Genomic DNA, 19,085 nt, shown 5'->3' on the forward strand with positions numbered 1-19,085 from the left:
TGAGCTTTAATATAAAAGTAAAATTTAGCTTCATAATTGGTTTGTAGAGCTAAAATTATATCATGATATGGTCCAGTTTTATTTAAAAAGAGGGTAAAAAGCCCAACTTCGAAACTGCCCCAATTCAAATGTGCCCCACTTCCCCCTATATGATAAGGTGACTGAATCAAATTCTCAATCCTACCTTGAAGCACTTTGGTATTGACCGCGAATATCTTCTTCTTGAAGAGGCGGAATTTGTAATTCCTAAAAGTTCATAATTCCTGGAGATATTTATGGATTATATTAAAAAAATATCAATAAAGAAATTCAGATATTTTCCGCATATATTTCTCCTTAAGAAAAATCTGAGCAAGTGAACTCAGGCTTTTTCTATTCGATTTGCATAATCAAAAACTGATAAGAAATAAATGATTGATGAATTTTTACCGAAAGCCGATGCCAATGTCAGTCTTTCAATAAAGAAAATTATTGGGAAAAGTTCAATGAACCTACCGCTTTTCCGGGATAATTCCGCAGGGAAAATCATTTTGAGAATTAACCAAAGCCTCGATGAGTTGCTGTGGAGAAAAAAGAAGCGAAAGAGAAATTGTCAGCCCCTTCATCGAAACTATACGAGTCATGTTGCTCAACTGGGCTTTCAGACGAGGTGGCCGAGTGGTTAAGGCGTTGGACTGCTAATCCAATGTGCTATGCACGCGTGGGTTCGAATCCCATCCTCGTCGTTGACTTTTTACCATCATTCCACACCATTTTATTTTGATTATTTTTATTTTTCATCCTTTATAAGTTTATACAGAATGGATATTATGTATAATTTGCATATGCTTTCACTTAAAAATTGTGATAATAAAGCGTATATTTGATTTTACAATATAAAGGTTTTTTTCAATTTGCAAGTTTTTTTCTTCGTTTAAAAAAAACCTTTGATACCATCAAAGAAAAAATCGTGTTATGACACAAAAAAAAAGAATAAAAAGGGTGTTATTCGGACAAATTAAAATAAAACAATGTATTTCTGTTATCAAATAAATTATCAAATAAAATTCCAAAAGCTCATTTCTCATGAGCTCAAAATACATTTAGTTTTTATGTTGTAAAGTTTCACATAAAATTTGCGTTATTTTTGTGTAAAATATTCTTGTGATTCTTTTTCTTGATTTTCTTTTACAGAAAAAGCAAAACGCTATTTTTTATGCCATTTTTTTCTTCTTTTCCTAATTTAACTCCACCACATTTCACTTCAGCTAATTAAATGTTAAATAATACTTTGTTTTTTTTCATCAACTATACGACACTCACTTTTTTTCATAATTTGTAATTTTATTCAATATTTTCTTGCTATTTCTTCATCTTTTTCGTCTCATCTGGCTCAATTTGAAAATCACGATATAAATTGTGTTGTGAGCAATATAAAAAATAACTATAAATATTTTTATTCTCCATTTAGTCATCCACTTAACTGCCGCTTGGATAAATTCAATCAAAAAGAAAAATTGTTAAAATGAAAATTGAAAAATTAGGAATGATTTGCATGATTGATTAAAATTTTCTGTATTTTTTCTCAATTTATTTTTTCCGGAAAAATGCAAAGGTATTTTTTTTTCAAGATTTCTTTCAAAAAGAAAACAAAATCAAGGAAATATATTTCTCTGTTTTTTTCTAATCCTTATTTATTTATCTATTATTCATTAGTTATTTTTCTTACTTGTTTCTCATCATTCTTTTTTTTCCTTTAAGATTCTTTTTTTTTTTAGTTAACACTGGTGCTCTTATGATTATTTTTTTTATACCTTCTTTCATTTTTCTTTATCTGTTATTCTTAGTCACTTCGCTTCATTAATACTTTCATTTTTTTTTATTTCAAGATTACTTCTAAATATTTTTTGATGCATTTTCTTGTACGTTGCACGAAAAAAAAGAAATAGTAAAACAAACAAAAAACAACACTCTTCAAGGAAGAAATTAATAAAAACAGAAAACAATTATTCTCACTTCACTTCAAAGATTTAAAAAAAAAATATTACTTACTTTTTCTTTTTAGAAAAAAGTGTGGAGGTGTTTATTTCTCACTCACTATCTCTCTTTTAGACTAATATTGCATTTTTTTCTCTTTTTAAAAATGTTTTTTTTTTCTTTTATCAATTCAATGGGACTTTTATCAACACGATAATTCATCATACAGTGAAAAAGTTTATATCATTTATTTATTTTTTGTATCTTCTCTAAATAGTTTTTTTTTCTTAATTTTTCTTTTAATGATTTTTCTCCTTTTTTTTGTAAGAATTTCTACGTCACAAACTTTACTTTTATTTTGTGTCCTAAATATTTTCTGTAGTTTTTTTCTCTTTTTTTTAAATATTCATAGATTTATGTATTGGCTCCGTGTATGTGAGTGTGTGCATCATCGAAAGAGCACAACAAAATGCAATTTCGACTTTTTTTCAGATTTGCAACATTTTCTTTTTCATATTTAGTTTGGATTTAAGATTTGTTCTTTCGTGTAAACTCCGCATGAACAACTTTTTTCCGAAATTTACTATTTTTTTAACGAAATTCCTAGAATATTCTAAGAATTTAAGTTAGTTCATCACTGAGACACTAAAATAAAAATAAGGTGTGAAATCAATAAGAAATCAAAGAAAAAATAATAGTAAGCTGAGACACATACCATCAAATTTGGTTAAATGTCAATGCTACAGTGCCTAAGCTTTTTGTTTTTAAACAAAAGTGCAAAATTATAAAAAGTAACGGATAATATCTTTTTGGATCTCAAACCTTTTTCATAATTATTTTTAAATATTATAAACATTACCCCTCTTTTTAATTACGGCTCAAAAATTCATTCAATCAAATAACGTAAGGTGGCGACATTATTTGTGGCCTTTATCTTTACTTATGGCCTCCTCGCAAAAAACACTACAATGTCACAAAATGCTTTCGAAAAACCCCAAAATTAAAAATATTTAACGTCTTATTATAACACATAACTTTTTTTTTGGTTTTTGGAATCATTTTCTGACAAAAATTGCAATGAGGCCATAGGAAAAGACAGGCTACAAGTACTGACACTACCCTAAATACAGTAAAATTTGCTTTTCCTGTTCGATAAAAAAAAACGTTTAAAAAGCATTTTTTGATCATTTAAAATCAATAAAAATCCGATTTTTGTGCATGATTACAAGCCATAAGTATTTCCAAAGCTAGGATAGTTTTTTACAGGAGTTTAATTCATTCATGAAGTACAATAATTGCAAAATTGGCTTACTGGATATGTTACGGTCCGGAAAGTATTACAGGATGATGACATACTACGGTTTCATTTGAAAAAGAACGTCATAACTGGGTCTTTATGGAGAACTAATACAGAGCACTAGTCTATGTAGGACTACACTCAGTCCCGGCATTATGCACTTCGGGATTATGCACCTGACGGATTTATGCACATCAATTATGCAAGTTTGCCTACCATTGAGAGTCAATTTATGAAATCATTTTTTAAATACGCCTGAATGTATACTATTTCGCAACGCGGGAAGAAACACTGTAAGAAACACTGAAAAATTTTTAAATATTCTAACCATTTATTGAAGAATTCTTGCCTAAAAGTACTGTTCGTTAATGCATTTCTATTAAACAGTTGAATCTTTTTGTTGGAACTACTTTTACTCCGCGCGAAATTCGTTCTACGGCCGATTTATTCAAAAGAAAACCCCTGCGGGTATGCAAATTTTCTCCCGAAAATGTGCTTAATCCCGGGACTGAGTGTATTGCTTCTTTACACCTTTTTCTCGGTCTTCTGATTGTCCTGGATTGAACTGGCCTGCCCTCGAAAACTTTCTTGACAACCCTAGTTTTATGTCCTAGACACACTTACGACTAAAATCCAGGGACGACTAAGCTCGTTCATAACCAAGTCAGTTCCTGACACACTACAAATAAGACTTAGTGTCCACTGGTATCCACAAAACATAGTTTTTGTGGGTTTTTATGCAGATATTCTTATTGCAATGTACATATACTCTGCTTAAGCTGAAGTAATAGTGCTTTTCAGTTGGTGTATCTGCATAAAAGTTGACCAAATTTATGTTTTGTGAGTGCCAATAAATGTTAACAGCTAGAGCCAAATCATCTGCGTACAAGAAGGCATTGGAAGGAGATGGCAGTGGCTGATCATTTGATCATTACCGTGAGGTAGGCCATTTTTTTGCAATCTCCATCTGCTTTTCTGGCCACGGAACTCAACAAAGAATCTCTGCAGCGTCGAGTGAAGTAAGGTTATAAAATGATATAACCTCAAATTTTCTACCGTTTTCTGGGACATCTTTTTATAGTTGTCCCTTCAGGCCCTTCAGGCTCACTGTTTAGTAGCTTTCTGGGCATTCTTTCGGCTGGAATTCTGTGTATGTGTCCCATAGAGGAGTTCCAGTTCATGGTTCGCCCGGATACGCTACTCTCCACTAACTGTTTTCCTCCTGGGCCATAGATCTGTCTCAGAATTCATCTTTCGAAGATCAGTAGCGATTGCTCTTCAGTTTGGGTTATTGGTACTACCTCTAAACGATAAGTTACAATTGCTTTTACTATGGTCTTATTCAAGTGGGTGACATTAGCTCTAAAAAATGCGACTGGCTTTAGTGTAATTTTTTCCCTGTTTTCGTACACATTTCACGAGATATCTCCAAAACTACGTAGGTTGCCAATTTAAGGTTTTTGGTTGCCTCTTCGTCATTAAATTGGCTTTTGTTTCGTATTAGTATTTTTTGCTAATTCATTCTACAATGACAGAAAACAGCTAATAAACTCAAAAGTTTTTTCGGCTCGCTAGAAACATATGTTTATTTATTTATTCATTTTTATTTATTATTTATCATGATCTTCGATTACCGGGAGACGTTTCAAGAACTGAATATTGATAACAGAGCAAAAGAGCCCCTATTCTCTGCTGCAATCCGCTTGACCTTCATCTTCACGCTGTTATCAGAGCTCACTGTGGATCCGAGTATTTGAAGCTTTTGACTACCTCAAAGTTCGAATCGAGAGTGAGATTCTGGTGCATTGGTGAGCAAGAACCGATTGAATCCGAATAGACGTCAAAATAAGTTAGCCTATCAGGTAGCGTTTTGACCATTGACATACAATTTTTATTTGACATTTGTTCGAATCCAAACGGTTCTTGCTCACTTCTGTTCTAGTGGTAAAGAATTGAAACCCCTTTACCAAGGTAATCATTTTTACAATGTCATATCCTGTAGCGGAAAAAATCTGTTATGTTCAATATTGTAGATTGAACTATTAAGGACAAATGATCTTTTATATCAGAGGTGTGCAAGAATCGTTTGAAACCGAACAAACGTCAAATGAAATTTATACGTCAATGGTCAAAACGCTACCTGAACAAACTTATTTTGACGTTTATTCGATTTCAAACGGTTTTTGTACACCTCTGTTTTATATTCTGTAAATCAAATAAAATTAATTGTTATTTAGGATTTTGAGACCTTCGAGAACTGGGCTAAAGCTTTAGTCTGAAGACCGTTTAAAGAGCTGACGGGTGCGAGTGCGATTTCAATAATTTTCCCTCAAGTATCCGACCACCAAATATCTGGCTGGTGCCCTTACCGACTGCTCCACGAGATCTCCCAACCAATAAACCAATTAAAATGCAAATGTCAAGAATTAATGGATTACAGAGATGTCATTTTTTGGGCGGAGCTTACTGCAGACGTCAAATCCTACCTCCCCAAAAAAAATACTGAAAAGAAAATGTTGCATAAAGTGAAGGAGTCCCGTTTTGTCTTCCAGAAGGAAACTGTTTTAAATGAGTGTGACTGATTGAATCAACAACTATCGTGATTTATGACTTTTTTTGGATACATCAATTGTTGATTGATCTGACGACAAATTCCTAATAATCCAAAAAATTTGTCTGACAATGATGATGATTTCTTTTTAAGAAATTTTAACTTGATAGATTTTTTTCTTCATTGTTAAATTGTGATAAATATTTTGTTCTATATAATTCATGTTAAAATGATTTTTTTTTCTCTTCTTTCTGTTTGATAAAATTCTTTACTCACTATCTATTTCTTGTTTTTCAATTTTTTTTTTTTGAGTTTTAACTTTTTTTCTCCTTTACCATTTTAGAGAGGGGCAATTGTGGGACTGATTAGTGTCTAGTGTTTTTTGCATAGTTTTTTCTTGTTTTTTTAGAGTAAGTTTTTGTTTTTGTTTTAAGAAAGAGTGACAAACACACAAAAAATCAAAACATACTTTCACACAATTACACAACATACACATATTTTGTAATTCACTATAAATAATTTTTCTTAATATATATATATTTTTTAAACTTATTTTTCTTATCTCTTTCTTTTTTTTTTGCCGTCAATTTTCACCTTAATCTATTACTTCACTTAATGATTAAGCCTTCCTTATCAATTAATTGTCATTTATTGTATTTACACACTCATTCACTTTGAAAAAAGAATTTTATAATTATCTTATCTTGTTTTCATCTTCTGTTTTCTTCGCTTTCTCTTTTTAATCTCCATTTAAAAACTCTCTAGTTTGCATTTTCTTTTTTTTTTATATAAATTTATGGGACAAATTATTGAGTAATAAATATTTTTTTTAAGTGGGCGCTTCTTCCCTCGAGCAAATTTTTTTTTCTAATACTTGAATATCTATTCTCCTTGGGATTATCCTAAATTTTTTTTCCACTTCCTCTAATTCCACAAAATTGCCATCGTGTTTCCGTCTCTCACTCATAATTTCCAATCTCCTTCGATATCCTATTTTTTTTTCATTTCCCTTTTTTGTGAATAAATATTATTAAATATGTTTCATTATTTTTTTTTAGTTTCAATTTTTTGTTTTTTTTCTCATTTCTTCACCAAAATATAATTATTCACAATTAGAAGCATTTCTTTTTACGCTCGTTTTTTTTTTAATATTCTTATGCAATTTTGAATTGCGAATTTTTAAAATTTTTCCTTATTTTTTAATTTTTCATGTCACATTTATCGCGCTTTTTTTGGAAATTTTTCTTTTCTGATATTCATTTTTTTTAATTATCCTGACTTTCTCTATAAATATATAAATAATTGTTTTGTTTTACTAATCATTGCATTGATTTTCAGAGCAATCAATTGGAAGAATTTGTTATAAAACAATTTTTAAAAATAAATGGATATTATATTCATCACCAAAAAAAAAAAAAAGAAAGTATCGTCACGAGAAAGAAATTGAGGGAGAAAATCTGTGTTGATTTTTATCATTTTGAGATTCATCGTAAGAAAATATAACAATTTACTTTCGCTTTAATTTTTTTCCTAATCCTTTATTTTTATATTTTTCTCCATCAATAGAATTTATTTGTTGGCACCTAATATTTTTTTTTAATTTAAAAGTTGTCTTTCTCAATATTTCTCCACTTCTATCAATTTATTTTAGAATTCTACAAGACGAAAAAAATCTTTTTCTTTTTTTTCAAATTTATTTCCGTTGATCTTTCAAATTTTTCGTCAATTATTTACACAAAATATTACGTCTGTCTTCAAAGACATTTGGAATATTCCTTCAAAAATTCCCATAATTCACAGATTAAATAAAAAAAAAATAATTAAAATATAAAATTATTTTTTTTAGTCTTTTGATACTAATCCCAGACAAATAAAAAAAATATAAACAAAAGAAGAAAGGTTTTGCAAATTGTGGCCATACATTAAAAAACATCTAAACCACATTCATACAAAATTTTATAATTTCTTCTTTTTTGTATTCTTTTTTTTAAATGTATAAATGTCGATAGAAGATTAATTCTCATAGTGATAAAATGTCTGCTCTCTTTCATTTTATTTTTTTATATATATATTTTTTTGTTTTAAATATAAATCTTCTCAAGAGAGTAAATTCTTCTCACCCGCAAAATGTACCAAACACAATACTGAGTTAAATTTATTAAATTAAAAAAAAGCCTATTTCAGAGCGAAATATTGGTTCAATAATTAAAATTGTTAAATAGGTATTTAAAATGTCTGAGAAAATAGACATTAATAAAAATCAATTAGGCAGTAAAATAATCTCTCAAACTTACAGCGAAATCCAAAATAATAATAATAGTCCAAGGGAAAAGCGTTGGATTTTTTTTTGGGCTTTGCGGAGTATCCTTCTTCTCTTTTTTTTTCTCTCCCTGAAGAATTCTTCTTCTCTCGGTGTATTGATATTTTTTTTTTCTTCCTCTATCTTCGATTACTATTTTTTTTTGTTCGGTGAATTAGCAAATCATGATGAATATAACAAGACCCTAGTTCACCATTAATGTGTGAGATTCCATTGGAGCTGCCGAATCATAGAGCGTGTCCGTATCTTGGGTCGGCTCCCCTTGCAATTGGCACTGATTGGTGAGTGTTCCGGCACCGCAATCGCAGAAAAATCTTCAAAAAGACATTTCAGGAAATATAAGTGAGATTGATTAGTCGTGAAAAGTGTTTAAAAATTGTAGAAGACTAATGGAGTAGAGAAGACTAACTGTTCTCAAATGCTTCTGCATTATCGACTTTTCTATGTATTGGTTTTTGTCTTGACTGTTTTCCCTAGTCCTCGCCGTGTTCTCTAGCACTTGGAAGGACCTTAGTGGCAGCCACTGCCAATTTAGTTTTCAATTTTATTTTTAATTTATCTGGTTATTTTTTGTTATAAAATTTTTAATAAAAATTAAATATTAATGTAAAAATATTGCAAAAACAATAAACTGCACTCGGAAGGACCAAGTGGCAGTTACTGCCATATGCATATGTGGTAGTTTGCCGTTTTGCAAATGTAATTTTCTTGATTATTAATGTGTAGAAGCATTGAAAGAACATTTTTAAAGTGTTATTGCAAATTATTGTGAAGAAAAATAATAAAAATTCAGTAAATTATTGAGGTTGTAAAATGTTCGATGAAAAAAAGCATTCTTCTATGATTCTGATGAAGATGAAAACATCGAATGGTTAGAAATTCTTAGATCAGGAACCAAGGAGATGAAATTTCTGATTCAGACACCAGAAAACAACTGACTGATGCCCCGAATGTTTAAATATAAGTAAAAATGTCAAAATATTTTGTAAAATCCGAACAATAGCAGCGGCTGCCACTTGGTCCTTCCGTGACACTTTTAGTTAGAGCTCTACGAAGTGCTAGAACCATCAAATAGTCGTGACAGGAACCAACACAAATTAAAGTCGATAATGCAGAAGCACTATACAATAGACTCTCACTCAATCGATTTTTTTTTCAATCGGGCGAAGAATTTTGTTAACAATTTTTACGTTTGATTTTGAAGCAAATTTGCCCAAATTCGCTGTAGTTCCTATTATTTTATCGTGATTCTTTATAATTGAACGTTTTTTTCTTGTGGAATTTACAATGACTTTGACGCCTAAATCTCTCGATAAATTGAATAACATTTTGCCCCATATGCCCGATTGAGAGAGAGTCTACTGTACTGTTCTCAAGTGTCTTGACTTGACTATTTTCTCCGGTTCTTGCTACCCCCCGGCAAAGTGTTTTCTTTTTTATATGGAGCTGATTGAAGCCAACTCATAAATTGGTCTCAAACTTAGTTTACACTTCTCAGAACAAGAAGGTATTTAGACAGAAATCTAGTATATTTATGCCTCTTTACAAGGAACAGTATCCTGTACACAAGGAACACCTCATTTTTGACATATAACTATCGTGTAACGGTCACGAATGCAGAAAAATTCCCACACGCGTCTGTATGCAAATGTAACAAATTGGCTTAAACTTTGTAGGTCAAGTCCTTGCAGTTTTATAAAACCACCAAACAGTCGAGACAGAAACCGACACAAAGACAAGTCGATAATGCAGAAGCACTTGAGAACAGTGAAATACAGTGCGACTCCGATAGAGTCAACGCATTCAATTTTTATGTATCTGAAATATTCTAAGTTATTGAATGTTGTAGTTACTCTTTCTCTCGTTAAAAATTGTCTCAGGTTCATACTTAACAAAAGCAGTTCAAATGTGTGGCATTAAACCTGGAAATTTACATACTTTGTCACGGTTTTTAAATTTTTTCTGGATTGACTCTATCGGAGTCATACTGTACCAAAAAAATGTTCACTTTTCATCAAAACAGCACTAAAAAAACAAGAAACCGTATATGGAACAACTTGCTACCTAGAATGTTCTCATTTCTGGAGTTTGGTTCTCAAAATATGTCTCGGCTAAAGGGTAAATAACTTTCACTTTCACAAAATGTCGTTGATGCTCGGAGAATTTAAACGGGATTCCGAATTTTCATAAAAAAAATCGCGAAGGGTTATAAAAATTTACGTAATATACAAAGTAGCTATTAAAGGAGTTACGTAGTGATTACAAAGAGACTTAATAATGAGAGAGGAATAGTAAGCATGGTTGCTTTGTTTACTTTTGATAAAGAACAAATGAATACCAATACATTTTGACTATTTTGACCATCGAAACACTTCGAATTGGAACAGAAAATACTTGAGCCACCTTGCAGAATTATCAATAAGTATGAATGTTTTTTAGGCTTTGTTCATACACACGTTCACACAAATAATTTTCAAAGGATTATTTAATCTTCAACCAAAAGTTTACAAGGGTTTTCGTTACCCCCATTTTTCAACTCAATGACTAATCCTTAAAGGATTTAAGGACCACTACACTATTTATAGATACTTTTACTACTAGAAATTTATATTCTAACTCTGAGTTGAAATTCTATCGAGGCACCTTCGGAGTAGCCTACACAAGGAGGCATTACTGCCTTAAGCCCGGTGGCTCGAAATAACTGTTACTAGATTTTGAGAAAAACAACCGAGAGCCAGTCCAAACAAACAGAAGACGAAAAAAGATATCCCTACCAGAACAGGAGAATAGTCTGACCGGATTCAGACTAATCTCTTCCTCTAGCTTCGCCTTTTAAGTACGTTCTCTCTGATATATCTTTAATTCACTTTAACCGGAGAGCTCTCGAATCTGGAAGGTTATTACAAAACGTAAGAACTCAATAGGCTTGGAAATTTCAAGACCTTTGAAATCAATTCAATCGTGCTCAAATCCGTTAAGAAAAATATATAATCTATGCTCGTTTAATTTTAATATTGAGAAAATCAATGTCGAAAATAATATTTTGGTCATAGGGATGTGCTTCGACGAAATATTCGACTGGAAAAATTCATATTATATCCGAAAATGAAAGAAATCGCTCGAGACAGTATCATGAAATCCCCATAAAACATGTTTCTGAAAGAAATGGAAAGGATAAAAAAAGAGAACACCTATATAGACAATGTTAAATTATGGGGGGTCACTGAAAATCAGAAGTTTCTATCTCCAACGGTTTGAACTCTAGGCCTGTAACAATTTACAGAAAGTACTTCAGGCACCATGTAAGACTGTCTTTTTTCGGCTTTTCCAATAGATCTCCGAAACTTTCAAAGCTGTCGAAGAGACAAAACTATTCCAAAACCAAACCACACCTATTCAAAAATCGATCATAAGATCGAGTTCACATGTTCGCCGCCTTAGTTCTGGCTTCTCTTCCATTTTAAATTTTAATGTTGAGGAATTTCAGGATGGCAGAACGTTAAGTTCATTAAAATAAGTCCTTTTCATGAACTTATTTACCGATGTGCAACTCGTCGGTTTAAACTTTCGGAGTTTCAAGGGGTTTTTAGGTAAGTTTTCTCTGATATAACCTTAGAATCGGTACAGTAATAACGGTATAAACCTATACCGGAGAGCTCTCAAATCTGGAACGTTAACAAGAACGAAAGGACTCAGTCAGCTTGGAAATTTCAAGACCTTTGAAATCAATTCAATCTTCCTCAAATGAATGAATTCGGAAAGAAATGAAAAGGATAAAAAAGAGAACACCTAGGACAATGTTAAATTATGAGGGGGTCACTGAAAATCAGAAGTTGATAACTCCAACAGTTTGAACTCTAGGTCTGTAACAATTTAAAATCAAAAAGGAAAAGAAAACTCAACTCATTATAAGAAAGCATCAGGCTAAGGAATGAAATTATTCTCCCAAGCCCAAGTCAAAGAACTATTGGAGATGTTTCCAAGATTTTTTGATTTTTTTTAATCCATTTAAAATTTCCCACTTTAAGTGACATAAAAATCCTATAAATTATCAAATTACCTTCTTAAGGATTCCTGCACTAGAACTAGTGCAGAATCCTGCAGTAATAAATTCTATAAAATTCATTTTAAAATATCCATTGACATGTTTTGCGAAAATTGTAAGAAGCAATGTTAATCTAACTTTTTCACTATAAGAGAACTTTGAGACAGAATTTCTGCTCTAATTAGCAAATTCTTGCAAGAAACCTTCAAAGATGTTCACTTTGAAGATTTCTGCTGCAAAGTAAATGGCAATCTTTCCTAATGAGAATTACTTTAGTAGGAATATTTTAAAGAGCTGCAAAAAGAAAGAAGGGTAGAGCTATATTTGAAGTTTGAACTCACCTGTCGTGCCTGATGAATTCCACATCGTGTCCTGCATGACAAGTCTTGATGCAATTGACACAAATGGCATTTCTGTCTGTTGTATTGCACGTCTGACACCGATAGAAATCGTGCATGGGAAAGGATGTATAGCTGGATATCTTATACAGACACTGTCCACCCGACACAGCCTTCTCCACCTCATCCTGATTGTTGAATATCTTATTGCCCCTAACAATGGGCTGAACACCACTGGCCAGACACAATCCACCAAATTTATTATTGAAGATCTGATTGAACTCCAATGTTGCTGTGGCATTATTTGTTATCTCAACACCAGCCGCCAATCCATCAAAGATGCGATTTCGCCTGAGAATTGGATGACTCTGCGTGGAGATCAGTACACCAGCTTGAGTATTCCGGAAGATATCATTCTCCTCGAGAATCCCCTTGCCCCCATTGAAAATACAAATACCACCATCGCGTCCATCGTAGATTTTGTTGCGCTTCAGCGTCGGATTGGAATCTGTCTTGATCCAAACACCAGCCATGGCATTGTCAAAAATCTCATTCTGTTCCAACAATCCCAAGCCACCATTGTACACCAATACCCCACCATTTTGCCCACCCCAGATCTTATTGCCACGAATCACAGGATTACTGCCCGTACGTATCTGAACGCCCGAGTACAGATGATTGAAGATATCATTGTCCTCCAACTTTCCATGTCCATTGTCATAGAAATAGACACCAACTTGCTTCCCGGAATGGATACGATTGCGTCGGAGAACCGGTGTACTGCCCGTTGTTATCCATACACCCGCTAGCGTATTGGCATACACCTCATTCTCCTCAATCAATCCCTGACCCTTTTCGTGCACATATATACCACCATGCTGACCATGGTGGATCTTATTGTGACGCACAATTGGATCACTTGTCGTACGTATCTGAATGCCAGCCAAGGCATTTCCGTAGATATTATTGTGCTCAATCAGTCCACGGCCCTCACCAAAAATGTACACACCACCTTGGTGACCGTTGTAAATTTCATTTTTGCGAATTGTCGGATTACTATTGGACGTTATCCAAACACCTAACACGAAAATCAAAAGAAAACAAGACTTAATTTTCTTCTTGCATTAATTCATTCTTTACATTTTTTTTAATGTGCTCTAATTGTATTTGGTTCATGATCCACATAAAACCGTTTTCAAAAATTAATAAACAATATTCAAATGGAGGGGAAGGCTTTCAGGCTTCGCACACAATGTGGCTTCAAACACTTCGCATTTTTCCCATATTCTTAAGTCCTATAGATTTGATTTCCAATCTGTAATTTGTTTGTGTCTGCCGCCAACTTATCAATACCGACCTCATCAAGAAAATGCCATAAACCCAGTAAACCATACAGACCGTACAGATAGTCAATTCCCCAACTATTCTCTTTCATTGTGAGAATTTTTAGAACTTCTTGTTCAAATGATTGTATTTATGTACCGAGAATTGTCAATCAGAGCAAGTGACACTCAACCCAGAATTGAACTGGGGACCTCTCATTATCCAGACGAATGCTCTTGCCAACTGAGCTATAGAGGTCACGAGCTCTATCTGTCTTGCCACACGACCTTAACCAATTGCTTTGTGCACTTCAATCGAACACTCTCAATTTATGAAATTTGGGAACGGTATCATGCGTACAATTGAATCGGCAGACCAAGTATTCATGGATTTTGGTTTTCATTGTGAGAATTTTTAGAACTTCTTTTTCAAATGATTGTATTTATGTATTCTTTTTCATTTTTAAAAATAATTTCATGTTTTTTTTTCTTTTATATTAGATATTTTATCACGAATCTTCAAACAACTTGATAAATTTATAATGAGCATACTCTTACAGGAAATTTATTGCTCTACAACATTGCCGAAGATCATTTTCCTCTATCTCGTAACGTCGCAAAAAAATGAACTTTTCAACCCATATTCTAAAAGATGATTTTGTAGATATTCGCAAAATTGCTATACGACAAAAAGTATCAAGATTTTAGACTAATTTGTCACCGGTTCACAAACTGAACCCGTTCCTGAACTGAAAGAAAGAGCAAATTCTGCTATTCGGGAGTTTCTCACATGAGTACAAAAATCGAAAAACACATTAAGTTTACTAAGGAAAAATAGAGTCAACCATACGAAAATAATGAGCATTTCTCCATTTTTGTGCTCACGTGAGAAACTCACGGCTTTTGGATCGTCCTTTGTTAGAGTTTCATTAAGTTTTCATGTCAACTGTCATGTGAAACACTTACAGTACTGAAGAATGCACAGTAAAGTTTTTACGAAAGCTTCACTAAGCGCTAACTAAAAGGGACTTCAGAGCCGTGAATTTCTCACGTAAATACCTCACGCATTTCAGAATACATACACAGGTTCACAAACTGAACCTGTTTCAATTGGTTTTGAACCAGTTCATAACCGATAATTAAATTTTACCAGAAATTCCATTATATTACTCCTAAGGTGTATTTTGGGCAATGTTTGTGTGATTTAGAAATCGGTTCAAATCGGTTGTACACCGGTAATGAACCGGTTATAAAGCAATAAGTAAGTTTTGTCTAAAAAACATTTCTAATACTTTTAAAACTATTTTGGGAAATCTTTTGAGTGATTTATGAATTGGTTCAAATCGGTTGTGAACCGGTTATAAAGCGATAAGTAATTTTTGTTTGAAAATCAATTCTATTACTCTTAAAACTATTTTGGGAGATCTTTTAAGTTATTCATGATACGGTTCAAATCGGTTGAGAACCGCAAAACGGTAAGTGATGCGAAAATGCGAACGGTTTTCCACCGTTTTCACTCTGGAGTAGGTTGGTAACCAACGCTAAGACGGCGGTGACCGCAGAAAAATATTTGCAATGTAATGAATGCTGCGAAATCTCCAAAAACATTGATGACAATAAATCTAATGCCCAACGCACAATAACTTTTGTTTAGTAAACATGTTTTTGACATTTCAATAAGAGTAAGAGAGATCTAGATCTAGTCATCTCGCTCATTCTCATGGGAAATTTTGAAAACATGTTTACAAACAAAAGTTATTGTGCGCTGGTCATAACTATCTATCTAAAATATTTTAAGGGATAGCATCTAAGTCACGAGTTCGAGCACTTCGCAAAGACTGGGACGCATTGCCATCCCTTTTTCTTTTCATAACTCTTAGTCGAATCCCTTACAACTTTGTACGTTTAAGGTGATTCATAAAGGCTATCTGTGGTAAAAATTTGAAGCATCATCGGTTCTGTTTCATTCAGGGAATTATTAAACTTTCCATTTGACAAACTTAGCCCCATTCTCTTTACATTTATTAAGTTTGCTTAATACATCCTCGCTTGGATCTGCAACTGTGCGAGCTGCACTTGCTGATCCAACCGACAAAATGTAGATTTGTCTGAAGTTTGAAATATTATAAAAAATGTGCAAATACTCAGAAAAACAAAAAAAGGATAAGGGGTTGTGTTGACCGTGCCGGTAAAACATTCACAATCAATGTCATTGTGTGCTCTAATCCTACAGAATCATATCACAACTTGAGAATAGGAAAACTTTAATTAGAAAACTTTAATTGAATACAAAAAAAGTGTCGAGGAAATTTCTTATATCTATATAACTCTAAATAATTCTATATAACAGTGAGTAAAAAAGACTATAAAGAATTCGGGAAAAAAGGATGGGCGTTAGCCAAATGAACCAAATTAGCATACACAGAAAAAAATATTTCGCAAAAGCTACACTTTTTTCACGTTAATTTTACACTTAAAAAGGTGTAATATTAACATTAAAAAATGTTGATATATTTTTACACCTAAAAAGTGTTAAACTTATGAGGAAAAAAAGTTAATCGCACCCCCGTTTTTTCTCATTGTAGTATAATTAGTATTTTCTGATTACAATAAATTGCAAAGTGTAATAACCAGAATTAATGGAACGGTCATAAAAGTTATTTACGTGTAATTTCATTAATGTTAAAATATTGAATCTCAAAATATTCTCAAAATAATATTCTGATTACTCTAATAATTTCTTTAAATTCTGTAAATAAATATTTAGATGAATTCCTAGATATAAATTTGTTATTTTAAAATAAATTCGATCTCTGAAGTTGCGCATGAGTAAAGTTACCCCATACTCCCCTAGTTTACAATAAGGTGCAATTGCTCTTTACTCACATCAACATTTTTTTTTACAAAAAGAAACCCTTGTTTATCCTTGTATTTCTTAGAAGCAATAATAAGCAATTACAATTTTACAATATACTTTTGCTCCATATTTTTGCAATAAAATAAACTGCAAACATAAGAAACTTTATTGCAAAAAAAAAAACCTATAAAAATGAATTCGCAAGGCATCATGGGCTTCCAAGGACAAAATTGAACCTTCACAGTCTATCTGTTTGTGGTTTAAAACTTCCCCATAAAATACACCTTCACTCATCTCGATTAGCATCTCACAATGAGAGCCACAAAAAAAATCCATGGGAATATACACAAAAAAAGCTACTTTCGCAAAAATTTGATACCTTCCCGAGATTGTGTATATATAATTTTTTTTGAGCACAAACGAGTTGAAAAGATAAGGGACATTGGTTAAAAATCAATAAGAGATTTCAATCGAACTTACCCGCAAAATTGTTGGAATGAATTCGATTCTCAATAAATTGTCCAAGTCCATTTTCATGCACATAAATGCCACCAGTTTGTCCATGGTGTATTTCGCATTTAACCACTGTCGGATTGGCACCAGCTTTCACTTCGAAGCCAGCAATTCTATTGTTGTGTATGTCATTTCGCTCAAAGTATCCCTGCAACGGCGATGATGCGAAAAAAAAGAAAAGAACAACACACCCAATGAGTCTCTCGAGATAAAAGTATGACTGAGGAAAAATCAATATACAATATAGAGAGTATCTATCGCATTAAGAATCATCCAACATAAACATTTTACTCATTTTTTTTTCCTTCAAATAACTTCACTCTATACTTCTTTTTTCTCTTTTCCACTCTTACACATTATTACAATTCTCCTCCTTAGTACTCTTTTCTATTTTATAAGAACGTATAGTTGTTACTTTCAATATTAAAAAAAAACTATTCAGAGTGGAATATTTTCGAATCGAGAAATTTGAAATAGAGGGATGAGAGAATTTGTGATGCTAAAGACAAAAGTTTCCTTACGTTGGTTCCAAGTCAAAGCATTGTAATTAATCACGCTGAATCCTTTACGGACGAATGGGACGCCGGTGTCCCAAAAACAAAAACATTTTTTTTACTATAGAAAGTGGTTTTGTCCTCTAAATTTTAGAGAAAAAAAACTAAAAAAACGGTATTGAAATCACTGCTGTACGAGGTGTTTTCGAAGCAAAGTAATGTGCGTCTGGGCTAAGTGGTGTGTGTCTTGGTTTAAACCTATAAGGACGAATGGGACGCTGGTGTCCCAAAAACAAAAACAATTTTTTTTACTATAGAAAGTTGTTTTGTCCTCTAAATTTTAGAGAAAAAAAACTCAAAACGGTATTTTCGAAGTAAAGTAATGTGCGCCTGGGCTAAGTGGTGTGTGTCTTGGTTTAAACCTATAAGGACGAGTGGGACGCCGGTGTCCCAAAAACAAAAACAATTTTTTTACTATAGAAAGTTGTTTTGTCCTCTAAATTTTAGAGAAAAAAAACTCAAAACGGTATTGAAATCACTGCTGTACGAGGTGTTTTCGAAGCAAAGTAATGTGCGTCTGGGCTATGTGGTGTGTGACTTGAAAAAAAAAAACAATTTTTTGACTATAGAAAATGGTTTTGTCCTCTAAATTTTAGAGTATTTTGGTATCTATCTAAATTTTAGAGGACAAAACAACTTTCTATAGTCAAAAAATTGCTCTTGTTTTTGGGACACCGGTGTCCCATTCGTCCTTAAAGGCCTCTACACATTTAGACCAGTTTTCGTAAAAAATTGCATTTTTGACAAAAATTTGACGTTTATACCTACGGCACTGCAGGCAATATCCTTCAAAAAAGCAATTTTTGATAAAACTTACTTCCAATGTGTAGAGGCCTTAAAGGATTAAAAAATATATTTACCCAAGACACACACAACTTAGCCCAGACGCACATTACCTTTGCTTCGAAAACACCTCGTACAGCAGTGATTTCAATACCGTTTTGAATTTTTTAATACAATTTCCGGTCAGGATTGACCTAAAGTGATTTGTTCCTAAAGTTTTCCACAATTTTAGATTTTCCAAACCTTTGTTTACTTTAACCCTTTAAGGACGATTGGGTCACCGGTAACCCAAAAATGAAATTTTTCCAACGGTTTCCTAAAATTATGTTTTGCTCAAAAAGTTAGAAAAAAGTGATTTTTTATAACCCACAATTTTTGATCCTCTCGTCCATAAGGGCTTAAAAAAGTGAGGTTTTTAGGATATTTATAAAAATACTAGAATACTGACATTTATGCATTACAAAAGTTAAATATAAATAGCACAATGCTATAATTAAAAGCATTGTCCATGCTCTTAAATAAGGACTCTGTCCAAGTGCTTAAAATAAG

The 19,085-nt window shown here is 32.6% G+C and overlaps 1 protein-coding gene and 1 non-coding gene across 2 annotated transcripts in view; one reads left to right on the plus strand and one right to left on the minus strand.

Annotated features, from left to right (window-relative positions):
* Window positions 1–643: 643 nt before the first annotated feature.
* On the plus strand, window positions 644–725 carry Trnas-gcu (transfer RNA serine (anticodon GCU)). The gene has a single exon. It is a non-coding gene; the product is annotated as a tRNA-Ser (tRNA).
* Window positions 726–7,270: 6,545 nt separating this feature from the next.
* The window catches only part of LOC129798578 (F-box only protein 11), a 32,839-nt gene continuing 21,024 nt past the window's right edge, over window positions 7,271–19,085 (minus strand). The window contains exons 4-6 of the mRNA XM_055841798.1: window positions 17,167–17,347; window positions 12,511–13,585; window positions 7,271–8,438 (exon numbers count right to left, since the gene is read on the minus strand). Of these exons, the coding sequence (XP_055697773.1) occupies window positions 8,309–8,438; window positions 12,511–13,585; window positions 17,167–17,347 (1,386 nt within the window). The 3' untranslated portion in view covers window positions 7,271–8,308. The remainder of the gene's footprint in view (window positions 8,439–12,510; window positions 13,586–17,166; window positions 17,348–19,085) is intronic.

Source organism: Phlebotomus papatasi, chromosome 1, assembly GCF_024763615.1.
Source record: "Phlebotomus papatasi isolate M1 chromosome 1, Ppap_2.1, whole genome shotgun sequence".
NCBI lineage: Eukaryota > Metazoa > Arthropoda > Insecta > Diptera > Psychodidae > Phlebotomus > Phlebotomus papatasi.